This window comes from Cajanus cajan, chromosome 9 (genome assembly GCF_000230855.2).
Source record: "Cajanus cajan strain Asha chromosome 9, NIPB_CcT2T_4, whole genome shotgun sequence".
NCBI classification, from domain to species: Eukaryota; Viridiplantae; Streptophyta; class Magnoliopsida; order Fabales; family Fabaceae; genus Cajanus; species Cajanus cajan.
The window spans coordinates 9,416,283-9,437,644 of NC_138525.1; the positions used below are offsets into that span (position 1 = coordinate 9,416,283).

General features: G+C 29.8%; 2 protein-coding genes across 2 annotated transcripts; both read left to right on the forward strand.

Moving 5' to 3' along the window:
* Positions 1–1,535: 1,535 nt before the first annotated feature.
* On the forward strand, positions 1,536–2,453 carry LOC109818553 (HSP20-like chaperones superfamily protein). The gene is made up of 2 exons (XM_020384054.2): positions 1,536–1,823; positions 1,993–2,453. Exons 1-2 carry the CDS (start codon positions 1,682–1,684, stop codon positions 2,283–2,285), a joined length of 435 nt encoding a protein of 144 aa, XP_020239643.1. The 5' UTR covers positions 1,536–1,681; the 3' UTR covers positions 2,286–2,453.
* Positions 2,454–16,173: 13,720 nt separating this feature from the next.
* On the forward strand, positions 16,174–19,298 carry LOC109818550 (Leucine-rich repeat protein kinase family protein). Its single transcript, XM_020384044.3, has 2 exons — positions 16,174–17,670; positions 18,342–19,298. Exons 1-2 carry the CDS (start codon positions 16,416–16,418, stop codon positions 19,001–19,003), a joined length of 1,917 nt encoding a protein of 638 aa, XP_020239633.1. The 5' UTR covers positions 16,174–16,415; the 3' UTR covers positions 19,004–19,298.
* The last annotated feature ends 2,064 nt before the right edge of the window (positions 19,299–21,362 follow it).

The following is a 21,362-nucleotide window of genomic DNA, read 5'->3' on the forward strand; positions in this document are numbered from 1 at the left end:
GCCCAGCGCGATCCTGGTCACACCCAGCGCAAACCAACCAGAGACCCACATTCTCAAGCACGTCCGACGCACTCATCATTGCGCCCGGCGGGCTTGCCCAAATGGAGTCCTCAGGTGGTAGCGCACCCGGCGCGAAGAACTGCGCTCAGCGCGAAGCTCAGCAGCAACTTCACCAAGTTCAAAAATTTGCCCAAAAACCTGCAAAAAATCCACTTTCCAGCACATGCAATCCATTCAAAGTAACACATTTTCAACCCACAGCTCAAAAACACCACCTTTTTACACATGCAACCACCAAATCAAAGAAAACCCAAAATTTTCTCAAAACCCCAAAGAACCCCAAAAATGAATCTCTTCACACACAACCACAAATTTTCAAGCAATCAGCCATAAGATGAGTTCGTGAACTCAATTTCAACAAATCACAGCCAAAACTAGCTTCCCTTACCTCGGTTCAACGACTCCGAGCTTCGGGAAGAAGAGAATGATGAAGAAGAAGAAGAAGAAGAAGCTTGAGGGGGACTCCGCACGGCTCAGCTCAGCCCAACTCTAGGTATCAGCACCTTGAATCCAAGCAAAGAGAGAATGATCAGCCAAATGAAGATTTTAGAGGGAAGAAGAGAGTTTGAGTGAGTGGGGAGGGAGTTGGGAAGAAAGAAAAAAAAACGGAAGGGGTCTCACAACTTGTATAGCTATGAATATGTGGGTGAATTCTATTTAGAACGACATGATATTACAAAAAAAAATTATTTTTATTTATCCAGACATTATTGTTTTTTTTATTTTTATATTTGACTCTTTTAAATTTGAATGTATGAAAAAAAAATCTTGAATTCTTATCCTATTTCAAAAATTTACGAAATTCTGCAAAGTTCACAAAGTCTCGCAGAATCCATTAAAATCCTAACTTAAAAGTCTTGCATAATCTAGTAAAATCCTGATTGAAAGTCTTGTGGAATCCTACAAAATCTTAAAAGTCATGAAAATCTTGCAAAGTCTTTTAAAATTCACAAGACTTTTTTCAACTAAAAAAATCCTTTAAAATCCTAATTCAATACACCCCCCTTAATTTACATGTACAAAAAATGAAAAGTGTTAAATCTTAAATACAAAAATTATATTTAAATCTATCTTATTTTAGGCATATCGTACAATTATAAAAACCTAATTTATATATCTAATGCCTTTCTAGTTAATTAATTTATTCTTTAAAATAAATGATAAATGTCATTAAAATAATAATAAAAGTATTTTAGGAACAAATTTACTTTTTTGTATATAAATTACAAGCCCAAAATTTTGTTCCATTTCTAATTTAAGTGTGACACTCCAAGCTCAATCCAAAAAATAAGCCCAACAAGAATTAAGGACTCAATTACTCATCACCAAGCTTAAATGAATTGGGCCCAAGTTGGAAAATTCAGTTGCGATTTATCACCTCCCATTTCGCTATTCGGGAAGAATCCAAAACAACAGATAGTTGAAGACCAACACAAGATCAAAGGCAAAGAACATTCTGGAGCGTCCGCGACAACTCCTATCATAAAAACAAAAAAATTATATATATCTATATAATAATTTCATTGTTCATCACTTTCATTGGATGTGTTAATTGTTATCCCCTTCTGGCATCTGCTACTAGAGTCTAGAGTTCACTTTTTTCCTTTGATTAGTGTAATCCATGGCTGACACCATCTTTGGGTACCCTTTTAGACGTTTCTTTTGGAGTCACCCTCCAATTTTCAGAGAATGGTCTGGTTCAATTGCTCTCTTGGATTGGCTCGAATCCCCCACTGCACACATCTTCAAAATTAACGTTCCAGGTACCAAGTTCATTTTTTTTCTTCTTTTTATTTTGTTACACTTTTAATGACCCATTCGAATGCTGAGTGGTGATCCTGCGTGTGGTGTTAAAAATGGAACCTTTTTGTGGGTTTGACTTGATTAGTGGAGTGTTTGGTTGGTTATAATTGAGTTTTGGATGATGGGTAGGGTTGAGCAAGGATGACATAAAGGTGCAAATTGAGGAAGGGAATATTCTTCATATCAAAGGGGAAGGTGTGAGAGAAGAGACTCATGCAAAAGAAAAGGACACTGTTTGGCATGTGGCTGAGAGAGGGACTGAGAAGGGGGGTTTCTCAAGGGAGATTGAATTGCCAGAGAATGTGAAGGTGGATCAGATTAAGGCACAAGTGGAAAATGGAGTCCTCACTATTGTTGTGCCCAAAGATGCAACGTCCAAATCGCCTAAAGTGCGAAACATTAACATCACTAGCAGGCTTTGAGCTTTCCAAATCTATAATATGTTTATATGAATAAGAATTGAGTGGAAAAAAATAATGTTTTTATGATGTAAACAGAGTAGATCATATGGGTTTTGTGTGTGTGTGTGTGTGTTTTGTGTACCTTCTTTGATTGGTCTGAATTATGAACCTTGTGTGACTCTCTTGTTACTTTGTTGAAATCTTGCCAAATCTGCTAAGAGCCTGCACCAAAAGAACGAAGGTCATGTCTCCAAATAGCTAAATGGAAACATAGTTTGTGGGAAGGGACAGCAATCCAAACGAAAGTTAGTGGATCTCATTAAACAACATAGGGAAATGATGCACATATAGAATAAATTGTACTGCAAATGTTACAAGCAAAAGAGAAAAAGGTTGAAATGTAATAAATAAATTGTGAAATAGAGAGATAAATAAAAAAAAGAAAGTACTGTAGTCCTGTATAAATTGTTATATGAAACAGGTTGTACATATATCTTCATAAATTTTGAATAGTGGAGATAATATTAATATTATAACTTATTCTTTAAACTATATTATAAATCATGGGATAATATTAATAATATAACTATATATGTTTAAACTATATTTTAAACCCAATATTGTAGATCTGTCCATGCATTAAAAAAAAATAGGTGAAAAATTGAAATAAATTTTTTCATGAATTTATTATAAATTAAAAGTAAGATTCTAAAGAAGTTAATAGAAGACAGATTTTAAAGAAATTAATAGAAGAGAATTTTTAAAAATTAATTTAATTTATAAAAAAAATATTTTTTTAATTCCTACTTGATTTTCCTAGAGAAGTTTATTTGGTCATTTTCTTATTGTATATGTGTTATCACTCAACTCAATGACTTGTGCAAATGGTTCATACTTTTTTCCATCTATGAATAGTGTGAATATTAAAGAGATAGATATAATAAGATGACAGAAACAAGGAGAAAGAAACAGAGGAGCTGTGTAACACGAAGCAAATCGCCAACTAGATTTCAGAGGAACAGAAAGGAAGGGGCTAGTGAGGAGAATGGTAGGTTAGGCTATCAAGGTGGATGAAAAGTAGTTTAAAAATAATCTCTAAAGAGATTTGGACCCACCTTGCATAATTAAATGAATTTACTGTTTCTCCCATGCTTGTTAAGAGAAAATGGACCCACGCTGTATAATTGTAGAACTAAAATTAGTTGCAGAAATAAAGTTATTAGGTATGTTATGATCTACTAATAACGTGTAACATGGTTTACCAAAGAAAAAACATTAGCAACTTGGGTTGGAAATGGGAAAAAGAGAAAGGTAAACATTTGGGTTTTGCAAAATGGATTTTGGGCCGCATTTATTTCTAAACAAAACCGCAAGATGTCTTGTCACTATCATCTTCCAATCACTGCTGTTAACATCCTCTAATCATTGATCTTAGCTCACTGTGCCCACCAACATGCTTTCGTCACATTTTCACTAATGTTTTTTGGTTATATTTTTCGTATCAAAAAAATGTCATACTTTTTAAACATGTTTTTAGAAGAGTATTATTGTTAAATAGTGTTCTTAGAAAACTAGTTAAAAAATTAATACGTAACGTTTCTTTTATTAAAATTATATGGAAGAGTATGCAATTACACTTTTTAATAAAAAAAGTTACATTTAATTTCTTAATCAATAACATATTTTATTTTTAGTTAAAATTTATTAAGGAACATAAAATTTGTGACTTTAAATTCTTATTTAAGGATTCCATCTAGTGATTTTTAATAATTATATAGATTGTATTAGTAAATATAGTATTAGCATTCTTCTTCGTATAATACTTTTTTTATAAGACTATATTTTTTCTCTGTCTCTTTTTATTCATATTTATACTTTTCTTTTTTCTTTTATTGAATCTACAGTGTTTTTATAAATTTTGTACAATCACTACAAAAAAAAAAATACTTAAATATGTTTTTGTACAATCTAGAGTGTAATTAATAACACAAGTTTAATTTTAATTATTTAATAATATTTTAATAAAAATCAATTAACTAATAAGTTAAATATTTCATAATAATTATATATTCGTGGTATATTTTTCAAAGAATCAAAGGAGAGTCTTCCCCCCTCCCAAATCATATATATGAAATTCAACATACAATTTGTTTGGATAAATTTTTTTAAAAAATGAAAAATTAAGAAAATAAAATAAAATAAACTCCTACATAAATTAAAATTAATTTATTTAAAAAATATTAATTTTTTAAAATTTTATTTTTAACTCATATAAACTAATTTTATTTATGAAAAAACTTATTTTATTTTTTATTTTTTATTTTTCTCTCTTACAAATATTTATGAAAAACTTATCAAAAAGCAGACTCGCAGAATTAATCGAGACGTGTTACCTGGTCAAAATTTTGAACTGAAGTAATTTCAATTCAATACTAGAAGTGTGGGTACTTGGTTATGCAATGAATAAAATGGAAGAATGTGCAAATAAATAAAGAGTGTAATAAAATATACTATTGTGCTTTGTGTGAAGTAATTCACTAGTACATCAAATGAAACTAAAGTAATTAAGATTTCTTGGTCTGTGAGAATGGGCCAAAAGTGAAAAGTTTAATTAAAATTACAACATGTAGAAGAAGGCAATGCATACACGGAAATAGAACTAAAGAGTTATGTAATGTCCAAAATATGAACAAACCGAAAGCACTAAACACCAAACAGCGTACACATGTGTTATGTACATGAGCAAATTTAATGTGTTTCTCTTTCTTATTCAATTCCTTCATTTTCCTCCAGAAAGGTATAAACATCGAAGAGGGTGCAGAATTGCAGATTAACCTAACAATTGAATGCGTTTCAAATTTTCACTGCGTGTGTCCTTTATATCCCACCTAAAACCTCCTTTGTGGGCTCCACCAAGGTCTCTGTCTATCAAAGGAGATATCTTACACAAATATATATCCATAACATCCTTTTTTTTTTATTCTTCACATTATAAAAATATTTACAGTCCAAAACAAAATATAGTTCAGATATATTCGGGCAAGGTATTAATCTATTTTCTATAATAATACATAGTACCTTATCTTTGTTAAATGATGAGAATGTAATATTATGAATTTGATTAATTAGCATAAAGTCGATAAGCTTATAGTATAAATATCATTTTTAATATTATCAATTAATTTTAAATTATTTTGTATAATAAAATAATTGAATTTATAATAAATTATAAATTCAAATATATTTTTAATCTCTTCAATTTTAACTAAATTTGTTTTTGATCCTTCAAATTTTAGATTATTTTTTTAGTTCTTATAATTTTAAAAAATCGTGTTCTAATATTTTTAATTTTTAATAATATATTTAAAAATAACAGATTGAGACGATTATGTAACATTAATTGATTTTAATGTAATATTTTTATTAATAGAAACACTAGTAGGTAGATTTTTTGTGACAATATTTAACATATTTCTTGACAAAATTTGAGTTTAAAAATTAAAATAATTTTTGAAAATTATAAAATCAAAAGAATTAATTTTAAATTTGACGTACTAAAATTAACTTAAATTTAAAGAAGTAAAAACATATTTAAATCTAAAATATAACTAATTGATAGTATATCAAAATGAGTTTTAATCAAAAGATAAAGGCAAAAACTCCTTGAATCTCCGTCGAAGAACATTATAATAAGAATATAAGTTAGAGATAATTTGGAAGTTGTTGAACCTATTGTTAAGGCTCAAACCAATAAAATTAGTATAAATAGTGGTGCATGAAAGAAAAAAAAATATATTTTTATATACATTATTACAACATTAATTGTGTTAACTTGTTTAAAACTAAAAATTAACTTAAACATTAAATTTTTTTTATATAAATATCCTCCTTTTTTCCTATTTGACATATATTGTCAAACATATTCCCTTCACTCAATAAAATAAATAAACATAAAATGAATCTTTAAGAAAAAAATAGAGTAAAGGATTTGAAAAATATTAAGGACCAAGACTTATGGGACAAAACCTCATAATATAAGAACTCTTGAAGTGATAAAATTATCTATATATCTTTATATATATATATATATATATATGATAATATAAAATATTATTACATTATTAAAAATGAATAGATGATATAAAAAGAAAAGTTGAAAAATATATATTCCAGAGTCTGGTAATAAGAGGAAAGGGCGAAAGGGTATATAACATTGATACGGTATGAAAGTTGCTAAAACGACAGCAAGATGGAGGCAACGTGGTACTCGTAGCTTTCGTTATTTGGTTTAACCAATATCTTGCTGACACATGTCCTTCTACCCATTAACTAATAATAACAGAACAGGCACTATCACCTAATTGGTCGGTGCCACCCAAAAAGCAGAAACTCTCATTATATTAACAGTATTTCGATGTGTAGTTCAATACATACGGCACATTATTATATAAAACTTTTTCGCAAATTTAATCACTTTATACAAAATTATAAATAAAAGGTTTTCAATATTACAAAAACATTTTTATAAGTATGATTGTATTCATGTTTTTTATGGATAAATATATAATTAAAAAATTTATAGAAAGCCAATATTCTGCTCAAAAATTAGTCATTAGTAAAGTAAATAAAAAATGTGTTCCTATAATATGATAAATACAAAAATATAATTTTCACCTATTTGTCGTTATGAATTATAAAATATAAATGTTTAACAAATTAATTTTTTTTTAACTTAATATGAATTATGTATATGTAAGTAATAAACCATAACTGAACTAAGTATTTAATAAGAATTTTCGTTTCGTGAGTTATATATAGTCTACTAAAATATTTATACCTATTATGACTTGTACAACAGTTGAATAAATAAGTAAACAATTTATACTTTGACTTGGACAACAGTTGCAATAGCAGGGAATTTTGATTTGAGAGGATAAAAGATAGTCCATGTCTATTACAAAAATTATACATCTTCCGAGAGAGTAACCTTCGAAAAGCATTCCGAAAATTAAAATATTAATTTAAATTATAAAATATTAAATTAAATAATTATTTTATAATAAAATTATTAAAAATATTAATAAAATATTATTAATATTAAATTAAATAATTATTTTATAATAAATTTATAAAAAATATTAATAAAATATTATTAGAAGAATGATTCCACCTCTATTTTTGGAGATTGTAGCAGTGTTCATGTCTATTAATATCTGCATGGCCATTTTTAGCCTCTTTTTTTTGTTGCTTTCGGGAAAGGTCAAATATTATCTCATTATTGTTCGTCTCAAAGAAATACCTTAAAATGAGTTTATATGCATTTGGAGTACCCTTATAGATAGGGTGTACAAAAAAGAATTGAATTAGTGATCAACAGTAAAGTTAAAAAAAAATTAATTATTTGCTGAATTGTACTGAATAATAAAAGTTAGATTGAAGTATAAAAATTAAACTATTTTTATAAAAGTGTAAAAATCAAATGTGTTAAATATGTTTCATTTTAATCGATTAGTTTGATAGTTGAACATCTTAATTCGATAGTTTAACGACCTAGACTTAAAAAAAAAATGATTCGAAAAAAATTATCAATTTTGTCAGATCTAACGATTCAATTGAGTTATGTTAGACAACTAATTTTTATGCTTAAAATTCATTGAATTTTTTTGACTCAATTATATATATATATATATATATATATATATATATATATATATTACTTTAAAAATTTAAATAAAATAAAGTTGAAAAATGTGTCCTATCTTAATGAATCAACGAGTCAAAATTGTTCAATTCAAAGTATCATAACAATTTAGTACATTACGAGTTGCAGTTTAGCTCAAATTTTTATAATGCAGTTTAGTTTAATAACACAAAAGAATAGTTTAGTTTAATTTGTCTAAATTAATGTGCAGTTCAGTTCATTTCCATTCATACGAACTACTTTTAAATTCAATACAATTTTTCTAAGTTTAATTCAGTTTCATTCATACGAACTATTTTTAAATTCAATACAATTTTTCTAAGTTCAATTCAGTTCATTTTGTCTACCCCTACTTACATACACTAAAATACTGAATTCAATAACATTTTTAGATGTTGTTATATACATAAATAAAAGATTTTATATTTTATAAAAATACCTTACAAATTTAATATAAACACATATAGATATAGATATAAATTAAGCGTCAGATTGGTGTATCAAATTAAATCTGTGATTTACAATTATAATTTTAAGCTGAATTTTTATTCCATGTACCTATAAAATTAAAGGTAGTTATAAGCTAGATTGTATTAGATTTAAGTAGACAATTTTTATCTTAGTCATCTTCGCAATTAAGAGTTTATTTGAATAAAATTTTCTATCAACATTTATAAGGAAAAAATTATAATTTTTTATAAATTAAAATTAGTTTATAAATAAAATAATGTTTAAAATATTTTTATTTTAATTAACATGAGTTTACTATACTTTATGAAAAAATTAATTCATTTTATCTTCTTATTTTTTTTCTTTACAAATTGTTTAATTAAGAAGAAATTTATCTAGATAGACTCTAAAATAACTAAAATAGAGTCAGAGAAAATGAAAGTAGTGATAGTAGTAGTCATAACCTTAATGATAATGAAAATAATGAAGTAACGGTGATGGTAATAATGATAATAGTGATGTTTATTATAAAAGTTACTAACAATGGTACAAATGAATGTGACAATGATTATAAAAATAATTAGTGGTGCTAACAAAGATAATGATAATAATGAGTATTTCCTTCTTGGACTTGAATATTAGTAGCAAAAAATTGATTTACATTATATAAGAATTATAGTTGCACCATTTAATTATACCAATTTCATTTAAAAATAGATTTCATTTCTAAACTGACCTATTGAAACTTTATATCAAAAATGAAAAAGGAAAAATCATTGAAATTAACACCTCGTGAGGTAACATCATTAAATGAGGTAAATTTAATTAAAATATACTTATATTTAAAATTAATATATGCATGGAATTCTTTTTGTCTATATTCAGAATTAGAAGGAATACAATGATAAAAGTAGTGACAACAACAATGTTTCTAGGAGTGAAAAATATGGTAATAATGACAATATTAAAAGTTGTCTAAAAACCTTGACTTCTAACCTAGGTTGTATATTCGTATATATACATGTATGTTTGCATATCATAATCCCAAATTTTATAGAGATGACTTTTGAAATCTCATAGCAATCATCTCTATCTTCTTACAAGATAAGCACTCTATTTGTTAAGTCTAGTCTATTGGTCATTTCTTTAACAATATTGGTTAAAATTCAATCTACATGGTTTGCATGATTTGACTCATTGAATATCTCATATAATTGAAAATATGATTAGCACTAAGTCAACCTTCATGCATCAAAATCCAATTCACAAGGGCATGAAACCCTCCAACCTTGAACATTAGGTGTGAAAAAGACTCTTAACCAAGTCAATTGTTCCATATTAAACTCTGATTGAAGACGACATACAACTCACAACTCTTGAGCACCAAGTACAAAAGGCACACAAGTGGATTATTCCACATTAGAATCTAATCCAATAAGACAATGACAAATAGAGATGTCAAAGTTAGTCAATCTGACTAACCCACCACTAAATTAGTGTTTTAAATGGACTAAATTAACCTAGTTCATTTTCTGGTGAACTACAAAAATTCCAACATCGTTGAACTCATCATGGGTTGGTGAGTTAAGTAGGTTAATTTACTAGATTTTTTAAAAATAAAAATTATTTTTTTAATAAATAAAATAAAGAGTTATAATTTTTTATATCAAAAAATCAAACTTATCATTAATTCAATATAAATATATAAGAAAATATCAAAAATTTCAAATAATAACTACATAAAATATAAAGATATATATATATATATATATATATATATAATTTTAATTATAGCCACACTCATTTAGATTCAATCTCATTTAACTTACAAATTAAATGAATTATAATAAAATTTAACTAAAATCGATATAAATTTTGGTCCAACCTAAATCCATAATGAACCAAATTAATTCACTAAATTTTCGCTATTTTGACACCACAAACTGTTATCAAAAATGCATATAATATATATATATATATATATATATATATATATATATATATATATATATATATATATATATATATATGAAACACGAACAACCCACCAACTTTAAGTACTAGGTGTGAGAAGATTCACAGCTCAATTATTCCACGTCGATATTGATCTCTTACTTCCAAAGGACACAATTTCACTTCTATACAACTTGAAATTGATGTCATAATTAAAGTTTCGATTCTAAATCTTAATTTCATTCGCCAAAAAAATTTCTTTCAGAAAATGTTTTTTTTTTTTTTAAGATAGAAAAGATTAGAAAGATTATCACAATGAAAATTGAATTTAAATCATCATACTTCTAACTACCCTAATCTCTCCTCACCCAACTACTAGGTTAACCATAGTGGTCAAAAAATACATGTCTTAAAATGTGTTTAAATTTCCATAAAGAAAAAATGATAAATAAAAATAAACGAAACAATTTCTATGTATAAAAAAAAATATATCATCGTGCTCTAATAATTTTCAGTGATGGAAAAAAATAAAAGAATCTTGGAATAGATTTGTTGTCATTGGCAACGGGGACTATTATTGCATTTAACTGAAGAGACAAAATCATAATATAAAAGGGTAGCTTTTATTAGCTCTTTCGTAGTGCAATAAAGAATAGTTTCTACTCTTACAACATGCCTCAACCACCGCGATTAGTTCACTTTAATTTATTTTATTTAAAGGTTAATCCTTATTTTTAAATGAATAAAACAATACTTGTTTATTAGTAGAGTTTCTTCCGACTATGTTTAAGCAAATATATTTGTTTAATAAATTATTGTTACCTAAGATTTTATCTTATAAATTTGATCATGTAAAATTTGTTCAAATACTTTAAAAGGAGATTATTTTAATAAAATTCATACAAAATATAAAAATGAGTTATAAATAATAGTTAATCACTTATACATGACAGCCAATTATATCTTTTAATTGTGTCATGTCACTGTTAAAAGTAAATGTATTAACAGTCATATGACCCAATTAAAAGATATAATTAATTGTCAGTGTAAAAAAACTGACAGTATATAAGTGATTAATTCTATAAATAATGGTTGTAGATCGTTATTATTATAAATTTAAATAACTTTTTAAGTGAATCTTCTAATTCTAAAAGCCCCAATTAAAATGCACAGTTTAGAGTAATATTTTCCAATAAACATGCCTTCTATTGATTATAATAGGCTGAGTGTTTATCAGTAGGGATGGCAAACATACCCGTACCCGCGGGTAATACTCGAACCCATCCCTACTTTGACGGGGAATACCCAGTTTGACCGGGTACAAGTACGGGTATGGATAAAACCCGATATATTAAATCAGGTACGGGTACGGGTACGGGTACGAGTATGTACTTACCTGCCCCGTACCCGTCCTCGTTCTCATTTTTAATTTAATACTCACTTTCACTTTAATTATATTAAAAAAAATTACATTTTTTTTATGTGTGATTATTTATTATAATATAAAATAAAGAAATAATTTAATTATAATTATAATATAATAAAAAAATAATTTAAAAATCATTTTTTTAACAAAAAAATAAAAAATAAAAAATTGACGGATACGAGTACGGATACGGGAATACCCGATACCCGACGGGGACAAGGATGGGAATGAGTTTAACTCGCGGGGACAGAAACAGGTATCATGAAACCCGTAACCGCCCCACCCCATTGCCATCCCTATTTATCAGTATTGTTTACAATAACATAATTAACTATATTTGATTATTTGAATATGAATATTTATCATTACAATTTCTTTTGATATTATTGCAGGAGGGATGGGAGCGTGGATCAGCAGGGAAAGAAAAGGAAGAATGTTTTAAATTATGTTTGAGTTATCATTTTACCCTTGTTTTTGGTACTCGCGTGAACAGTGAAGTTTTGTTCGTGATGTTTCACATTAATATCCTTCTGAATATTAATAATAAATATTAAATTTTAATTCTTAAACATGTTCCAGATATTAATGAGATCAACATGTTTCTATATATTTTATTTAAATAAAATATGAAATTATATAATAATTAAAATAAAAGATAAATGATAAATAACTAAAAGTAAAAAAGATGGAATGTTATTAAGGGGTAAAATTGATTATTGAAAAGTGAAAATCTCTTAAGGATTTGGTTTCTCTAAAGTGAATGATACAGTTTAAAGGATAAAATAAAATAATAATCATTAATTAAAAAATCATTATCAAAAGTTATGATAAAATTAAATATATATATAATAAAATTTAAAATTAACTATAATACCCATAATCGATAGGTTAAGCCACTTAGAATACTTACCTCACTTATAAAAGATCTCCATAAGTTGATATGCATGACGATGTGACGCATTAATTGTTTAAAGTTGTTAAGTTGTGTTTAAAGTTATTTGTATCGAGAATGTTGTAACTTGTAAACGATGATTAAAGTTGATGATAAACTTTGAGCTGACTTGTTTAAATCTATTTACGTTGTTATAAATTGTAATCTCATTACTTGTTGGTATGATGATTTTTTCGTAAGCTTGTCCTTTTCTTTTATTTGTTCTTGGATTGTAATAATCATATTTAGTATGAGAACATGACAAAATAGTTTGGATGACTTAACTTGTTGGTGGATAGTCATGTTGGAGATAACTTGTTTTGAGTATACTATCCTAATGTAGTATTGTTGTATAGAGACGTTTTGACCAATAATAAGGTTATTTTGTATACAATAGTGTGTATTATATATATATATATATATATATATATATATATATATATATATATATATATGTTACATGAATATCAAGGTGTTGTTGGATGAAACCTTAGTTTAGTTGGCTATTTTATGTATTCTACAGCATAGTAACTATGTTATATACAAGGTGTAGTGACTTGTTAAATCGTTATAATATTTTAAATCATGTATATCAAATTTCACATAATTTCAAAATTATTTAGTAATTTATCATATTATTTTATTTTAACGTATAATATAATATTTACAATATGTATAAATATCTATTTTTGATAATATATTTAAAAAGATAAAATCATGTAAAATTTGATATATATGATTTTGAGTATAATGTTATATAATTTAACAGTTAAATCAATTAAATTTCTATTATATGTAAAGTTATTAAAAGTATAAGATTTTGTGTAGATTTTTGAGTTTACATTTGTTATTAACAAATTTTTCTCTCTCTCCATCTATCTATTACTTGATTTGTGTAATATTTTTTTTTTCTGTCATGCAAACTGTACCGGAGAGACCGTATCGGTCACGTGGGCCAACACGTGCCATTTCGTCAGACACTCATGCATAGCCACGTACAAGCATCACCATCAACGTCGGCTCGGCATGAGGCCGAGAACCGACATCAGTCTGGTTAATGCCAATATGGACCATCATCACTCATCGAGTCGGCTCGGTCAAGTACCGTTCCGACATAGATCATACCGGAAGTATACAGGCTGCCGTATACGGACTAGACGGTTCGGTCATTTGCTGTTCCGACTAGTATTGAATAGCCGGCTCGGCCTCTTGCCGAAGGGTTAAGCAAGTCATAACGGTAATCACAATCAAGAAAGGTAAGTACATGATTAAAGCCTAACGACCAATTAGTACCGTATTACCTAATTTGGTAAATATCTGAGAGGGCCCATCACGCTCAGGCCCATGTCAGATGCTATAAATAGGTCACACATAACAAGGTATGTCACTGTTCATTTATTACCCTAGAAAATCGTGCTCACACTGACTTAAGCGTCAGAGTATCTTTTGCAGGTACCTCCCCCTCCGAAGAATCCACCTGAAACTCTCGTTCGGTCCTCATATTCCCCTGAAGATTACGAGTGTACCCTCAGGCAGGTACACAAACTATTGGTATTATGTCGTTGTTGTTGTTATTATAAGAAAAATTAGCATAACTTATTGACGTAGTTTATTTTATCTATAAGTCTGGCATAAGTAGGATACTTGGGATCTAACTGTATAAGTAGTTTTTCAGTACATTAAGAATGAAGAATCTCTACTTAAATTTCTTACCGGTGTCCGTCCAATCATTAATTATTCTTTGTACTTCAATGATAAGAATTAAGTAGTTATCACTTTCTACATATTTATTAGTTTTTAATTAATTGTTTCTTACCTAAGTTCTTTTTTTGGTTTGTGTGTCTTACCTATTATGTACATATATTAAAATAAAAAATAAAAAATACCGAATAACATTTATTATATTAAAATATAAAAAAGACAAAATAAAAAATTAGTTCTTTTAAAGTAAAATAAATAAAAGACTTTATGAAGAATTATTTATGAGCAATTTCAGAATATAAAAAAAGCTTTTTTTTTTAAAGAAAAGGATTGTAACAGTGTGAAAGAAATTAGTCTCTTATGTGATTATAATATTTTTTTTTATTATATGTTCTTTAACGTAGTATAAATGCAAAATATTTGAATAGATTTCTTGTTGCCGCCTGAGTAAAATTCTCATGTAAACCATACAAATGTAAATAATAATAAAAAGTGAAAAGAAAATTTGATTTATTTATTTTTTGTTTTGAATATTTTTAATCAATTTAAAATAAAACTTAATAATAAATGCAAATATGCTATTCTAATATTTTTTTTTATCATCTTTGATGAAATATTAATCTCATAATTATGAGGTGGAGAAGGAGGGGGAAAAAAAAAGATTGCTAGTTAATTTGTTAATGTATGTGATATAGATTGGTAGCGAAAACGTCTTTAACCTTTTCAATGAAACGAAAGGGGAATCGTAGAAATCGGCAGTAAAAAATATAAAATAAAAGTACCACGTTCATCGAAGAACATATAAAAAAAAAATAAACAAAATGTTGAAACTTGAAAGGAAAATGGTCCGTTACAAGAGGCGAAAAGGAAAGGGTTAGTAACTGGGATTTTGTCCCACAAACACATTTCAAAATTTTTTAGTTAAATTTTTTTTTTCTGATTTCTTTATTTAAATAAAGCAATTTAATTGCATCACATGTAAACTTTTATTTACGAACATTTACTTTTAAAAAATGATTTGGACATAAAAATTACTAAAATACGCATTAGTCAAAATCTAAAAGTAATTTATAAAATAGAAAATTTAAAAAAAAAAATCAAATTAAACATTTTTTAATAATCAATAAATACAAAAGCATATATAAAGTAGTCAATATAATTATTTTAACATAATTTTACGATTATTTGTATCTCTGATTTAATATATTTACTAATAATTAATAAATAAGCATTTAGAGAAATAGAGGAGAAAAAAAATGATAAATAGTAAGAAAGAAGATGTAATTGAGTAGGGAGTAGGGAGTGTAGGAACGGCGTTGTCATTTGAAAAATTAATTTAATTTAATAAAAATAAACATTAAACATTAAATTTCCTTGAAAATTTAAGTTTCGTGAAAGGACATGCATGTGTGTCATGAAGGGTACACGTGCCTGCTCTGTACTAAAACAAATTACACTACCCTAACAGTTAGTCAAACAGCCAAAAAAAAAAAAAAAAGTGATAGTTTCCATTTTGTAAATAGCTTTAAAGTTATAAAGTAAAATAAATAAGGAGACAGTGGCATGCATAAAATAAATAAATATATTTGGAGAGCAGAGGATCCAGCTCGGAGGTGACGCTACGAATCAGAGCCATTTTAATTTCTTAACTGGACCACTCCAACACGTGGGCCCCACACCGAACCTTCCCTCAATTCTTTTAATCCAGCGCGACACACTCGGCGTTCCCTGCACCTGAACGTAGGCTAACACTTTCCTCCAAAAAGCGAGTTATATTCTTCTCTATTTCCCTTTCTCCAACCTCACAGCAGAAGAGGTTTTGCTATAATATTAATACGTGACACCCACCACACCACTCTCCGCACCCGTATCCTTTTATTTTTTATTTTTTATTTTCTCACCACAGCGCAACCGAACCTCGCTCCATGGCGCCAATTCCCTAACCGAACCCAACACAAGACAAGACAGAGACTTCCTCGTACAAGCGAAATGAAGTCCGCGCGGGTCAGACAAGCGATCCTCCTCACGGTTCTGGCGTGGGCGTTCGCCATTGCAGGTTCGGATCTAGCTTCGGACAGAGCAGGGTTGTTGGCTCTGAGAAGCGCGGTGAGGGGACGCACGCTCTTATGGAACGCCAGCCAAACGAGTCCTTGTTCCTGGACAGGCGTGGTTTGCACCGGTGGGAGAGTAACCCTGGTGCGCCTCCCCGCTATGGGCCTCACCGGTTCGCTCCCCTCCGGTTTGGGAAACCTCACCCAACTGCAGACACTCTCTCTCCGGTTCAACGCGCTAACCGGACCAATCCCCGCGGATTTCGCCGGTTTGAAAGCGCTTCGCAACCTCTACTTGCAGGGGAACTTCTTCTCCGGCCAAGTTCCCGATTCCGTCTTCGCCTTGCAGAACCTCGTCAGGCTGAATTTGGGTCACAACAATTTCAGCGGCGAGATTTCGCCCAAATTCAACTCGCTCACTCGCTTGGCCACTCTTTATCTAGAGCGCAACAATTTCACTGGCTCCATCCCTGACCTAAGCGTTCCACCGTTGTATCAGTTCAACGTGTCTTTCAATTCCTTATCCGGTCCCATTCCCGAGCGTTTTTCGCGTTTGGACCAAACCGCGTTTCTCGGAAACTCACTCTGCGGGGAGCCTCTGCAGCTCTGCCCCGGAACCGGAGAGAAAAGCAACAAGCTCTCCGGCGGTGCCATTGCGGGGATTGTAATCGGTTCTGTCTTCGGTGTGCTTTTGATTCTGCTCCTTTTCTTTTTCTTGTGTAGAAAAAGGAGCCAGAAGAGTTACAATGAAACCGCTCCACCTGGGAAGCGTGTTGTAGAAGGTGAAAAGAGTGAGGTTCGGAGTGGTGGTGAGGCTGGGAATTCAGGTTCGGCCGTGGCGGGTTCGGTGGAGAAGAGTGAGGTTCGGAGTGGAGACAAGAGTTTGGTGTTTTTTGGGAATGTGAATAGGGTGTTCAGTTTGGATGAGTTGTTGAGGGCTTCTGCGGAAGTTTTGGGGAAGGGGACTTTTGGAACGACTTACAAGGCGACATTGGAGATGGGGGTGAGTGTGGCGGTGAAGAGGTTGAAGGATGTTACTGCAACGGAGAGGGAATTCAGGGAGAGGATTGAGCAAGTGGGGAAGATGGTTCATCAAAACTTGGTCCCACTTAGGGGTTATTACTTTAGCAGGGATGAGAAGCTTGTTGTGTATGATTACATGCCCATGGGAAGCTTATCTGCTCTCTTACATGGTAGGATACTACTACCCTCTTTCATGCCTTTGGTTTTGGACAATAGTGTACTGTCTTGGTGCTATGGCTTGCTTTTGTTTCTAGATCAGGTGAGTGAATGATTGTGGCTGTTCTTGTGTCCACTCAGTGTTTGCTCTTTAGGTGGCTACTTGTTGTTTTTATGTTTCTAGATGCTTTTGGTGTTGGCGGTGTTGCTCGTTCAGTTTTGTAATGTACTGTCATGGCCTGGTTTTATGTTCTGCTAACTGTCTTGTCTAGAGTGTGGCTCCATTTCATCACATCTTCTGCCTGTCGGATTTTGGTTTTCTTTTCTCGGTTTAGTGGCAAAATTGATGTTTGATTATGATTTTCTAGTTTGGTAATGGATGCCAATGCATCCAGAGTGAAGTCTGGACCAAGGAATTATTTCTTGTTAGTAAATGTTTTCCCTTGAAGTAATGTTGACAGCATAAGGTTCTAGGATTTACTTCTTGCATGTTAAATATTTAATTGGTGAATGTGGCATAAGATTCTATATTTAAGGAATTCAAATGTAGGCTGCATTTGCAATGATTTTGAACTGGGATGCGAAAAAAAAAAGGATTTTGACTTGGATGGTATAAAGTCTGGCACCGTATGAATTATGATCTGACATTTTTATCTAATGCATCATTCTGTTTTTGTTGCTATAGCAAATGGTGGGGTGGGGAGGACTCCGCTAAATTGGGAAACAAGGTCTGCCATTGCTCTTGGCGCTGCTCGTGGGATTGCATACCTTCATTCACATGGCCCAACATCCTCACATGGAAACATCAAGTCATCGAATATCCTTCTCACCAAATCCTTTGAAGCTCGTGTCTCTGACTTTGGCCTTGCCTACCTTGCTCTCCCAACCTCTACACCTAACCGTGTTTTTGGTTACCGGGCGCCAGAGGTCACTGATGCGCGCAAAGTATCTCAAAAAGCTGATGTCTATAGCTTTGGTATCATGCTTTTGGAGCTTCTTACTGGGAAGGCTCCCACTCATTCTTCATTGAATGAAGAAGGGGTGGACCTCCCAAGATGGGTTCAATCTGTGGTTCAAGATGAGTGGAACACTGAAGTATTTGACATGGAGCTCCTGAGGTACCAGAGTGTTGAGGAGGAAATGGTCAAGCTCTTGCAGCTTGCCCTTGAATGTTGTGCTCAATATCCTGACAAGAGACCTTCAATGGAGGAGGTGGCAAGCAAGATTGGGGAAATTTGTCTTCCTAGTTTAGAGAAAGAGGAAGGGAAGAATCAAGGTTTTAAAGATGCAGATAACGGATTTTCCCAACAGTACTACTCTGTTGACTCGGGTGTGTCACATGCTTGAATATAGAATTGAAGAAAGACCTCATTATTTCATCATTAGCCTGTTTTTGGCATGCATATTATACAAGTGTTGTTTGTTTGTTTATTCATTGAGGGATTATAGAAACCAGCTGTGTATGTCCATTGTCTTACACTCTTACTACCTTCTTTTCCTTAGTCCCTTTTGTTATTCTAAGTCTTGGGGTTGGGAGTTTCTATTCCCCACTTTATTTACTACTTCATTATATTCCTGAAAACACGTTTATTTATTTTCATTTTTACAAGAATATGCGTGAATTGTGAATAACTTGTTTGGATATCTTCATTGATGCTTCTCCCTCCTATTCTAAGTTTTATTGGGATGTATCTTCTTTTTTTTTTTTTTTTTTTTTTTTAATAGCAATGAGGCAAGGTCTTATTAGTCCGGCCAATAGTTTGCCAATAACTGAACTAGAAGTTGCTAATCATCTTAGGTCAGTTTGTCTTTTTTTTTCTTTTTTTTTTAAATTACATTTTTTCAATTAAAATGTTTAAGATGAAGATTTTTTCTTCAAAAAGCATAAAATTTGAAAGAGAAAAAAAATGTTTTTTTACTGCTTTTCTTGTAAGTTAAGAAAAGTACCAAAATTATAAATAAAAAGGACAGATAATGTGACCTGCCTTAAAAATAGTGACAATTATACTAAGATCATTACATGATTTAGACATAATACTTGTCCAATGATATCACGTGTACAGTTTGTACATGAAAATACGAAAACGCGTGTAATTTTTAGAAATGATGGATGTAAACACGTAAAAGTAATATAGAATAAGGATTACATGTGTAATTTTTGAATTAAGATAAAGTTAAGTATAATCATTGTTGATCTATAAATCAATCCCTAAAGAAAATCATATTATTACCGTATTCTTTATGAAAAATTATCTAAAAGCAGCCTAAGTCAAGTGCCTCCGATTAGAGGAATGATCCTCTGGAAATGACATTATCACTGCATAATTAAATAACTCGGATTTTTGAAAAGATATGAATAATTATATACCAAGTCAAAATAAAAACTAAAATTATATAGTGATGAGATTGAAATAATATAGATAAGGTCTTTGTTATTCAAAGTATTAGATATATACATATATATATATATATATATATATATATATATTTAACATTGAGATATTTCTAATAATAATTCGATTACTTGAGTTGTCATTACTTAAGAATGAACACGCTAGAAGTATTAAAAATATTCACCTTTTTAATTATGAAAAAAAGTACCACCTTCTTTAAATTTGCCATCGTAGAAAAAAATATATTATCAATTTAATGATTTTATTACGTTACTCCTATTTAATGTATTAAAGTCTATTTTTTCTGTGTGCATGTGTTTATGTGGTATCCTGATATCCTATATTTTAGATAATAGTTGTCTCAATATCATGTTTAATGTCTGTGTCAAAATTCATGCTTCACAAATAATAGTCGATTAAGAGAAGTCTTTAGTATACTAATTAAAAAATATATATTTTAAAGCAGAATTGCTTGCTTTATTTTAAAATATTTATATGATTATTCTGTACAATAATTTTAAAATATTAAATATTTTTAAAATTTGAAATATAGAAATTTATTTATTAGTTACTCATCCTATTCTGCTTTGGCTCTTTTCTATATATGCCTTGTGTCTTCAAATACATGGCCTCAGATCAAGATTGACATAGAAAATTTTGTGTCAAGTGGTTTCCTTTTAAGGCATTTGTTCTTGATCTTGGAAATTGACATATATTCTTTGTTGCACACCTTTTTGAGTGAGAAAGAGAGCATTTATTCTTTTAAATATTTACCACTGCCAAAGAAAAAGTACATTTAGTTGCATTCGAAAATGTTTTATTATGCTTCTTTTGCTTTTTGATTCAACTTCAGTTTGTTGAAACTTAGTTGTAAAGAATTATGCTTTCCAACTTTTAATCTAAAATTATGGTCATCCGAGAAGAAAAGACAGATAAATCATAAAAGTGAAACGTGACTTGCTTTCGCTTCTGATGCAATTTTGATTTGTTGAGACTGAATTGTTTCAGTTAGTTTGCCAAGTGATGATCTTAGTTAAGTGAAATCAAATACTTCACCACATGCTTCTAGACATGTTATTTTAGTAGCATCACATATAAGTGTTAAGATTCTAGTGGAGGAGGTTGGGAGTGTAATGTCAGGAACATTATACACTCATTAAATTTTAAATGAAAATATTCTGCTTATTTGTTACAAGAACCTTAAATATATTAATAGTTTATCAAAATACAAAATGTAATCGATTAATCTGAACTGAATGATTTTTTATTATGTTTGAATTTCAAAATTTTTACCTTTAAAGAATACATCAATT

Bases quoted from the DNA above. Each gene is read 5' to 3' on its own strand.
- LOC109818553 (XM_020384054.2), top strand. From the start codon at position 1,682: ATGGCTGACACCATCTTTGGGTACCCTTTTAGACGTTTCTTTTGGAGT. The intron at 1,824-1,992 runs GTACCAAGTTCA...GATGATGGGTAG, and splicing joins CTTCAAAATTAACGTTCCAG to GGTTGAGCAAGGATGACATA.
- LOC109818550 (XM_020384044.3), top strand. From the start codon at position 16,416: ATGAAGTCCGCGCGGGTCAGACAAGCGATCCTCCTCACGGTTCTGGCG. The intron at 17,671-18,341 runs GTAGGATACTAC...TTGTTGCTATAG, and splicing joins CTTATCTGCTCTCTTACATG to CAAATGGTGGGGTGGGGAGG.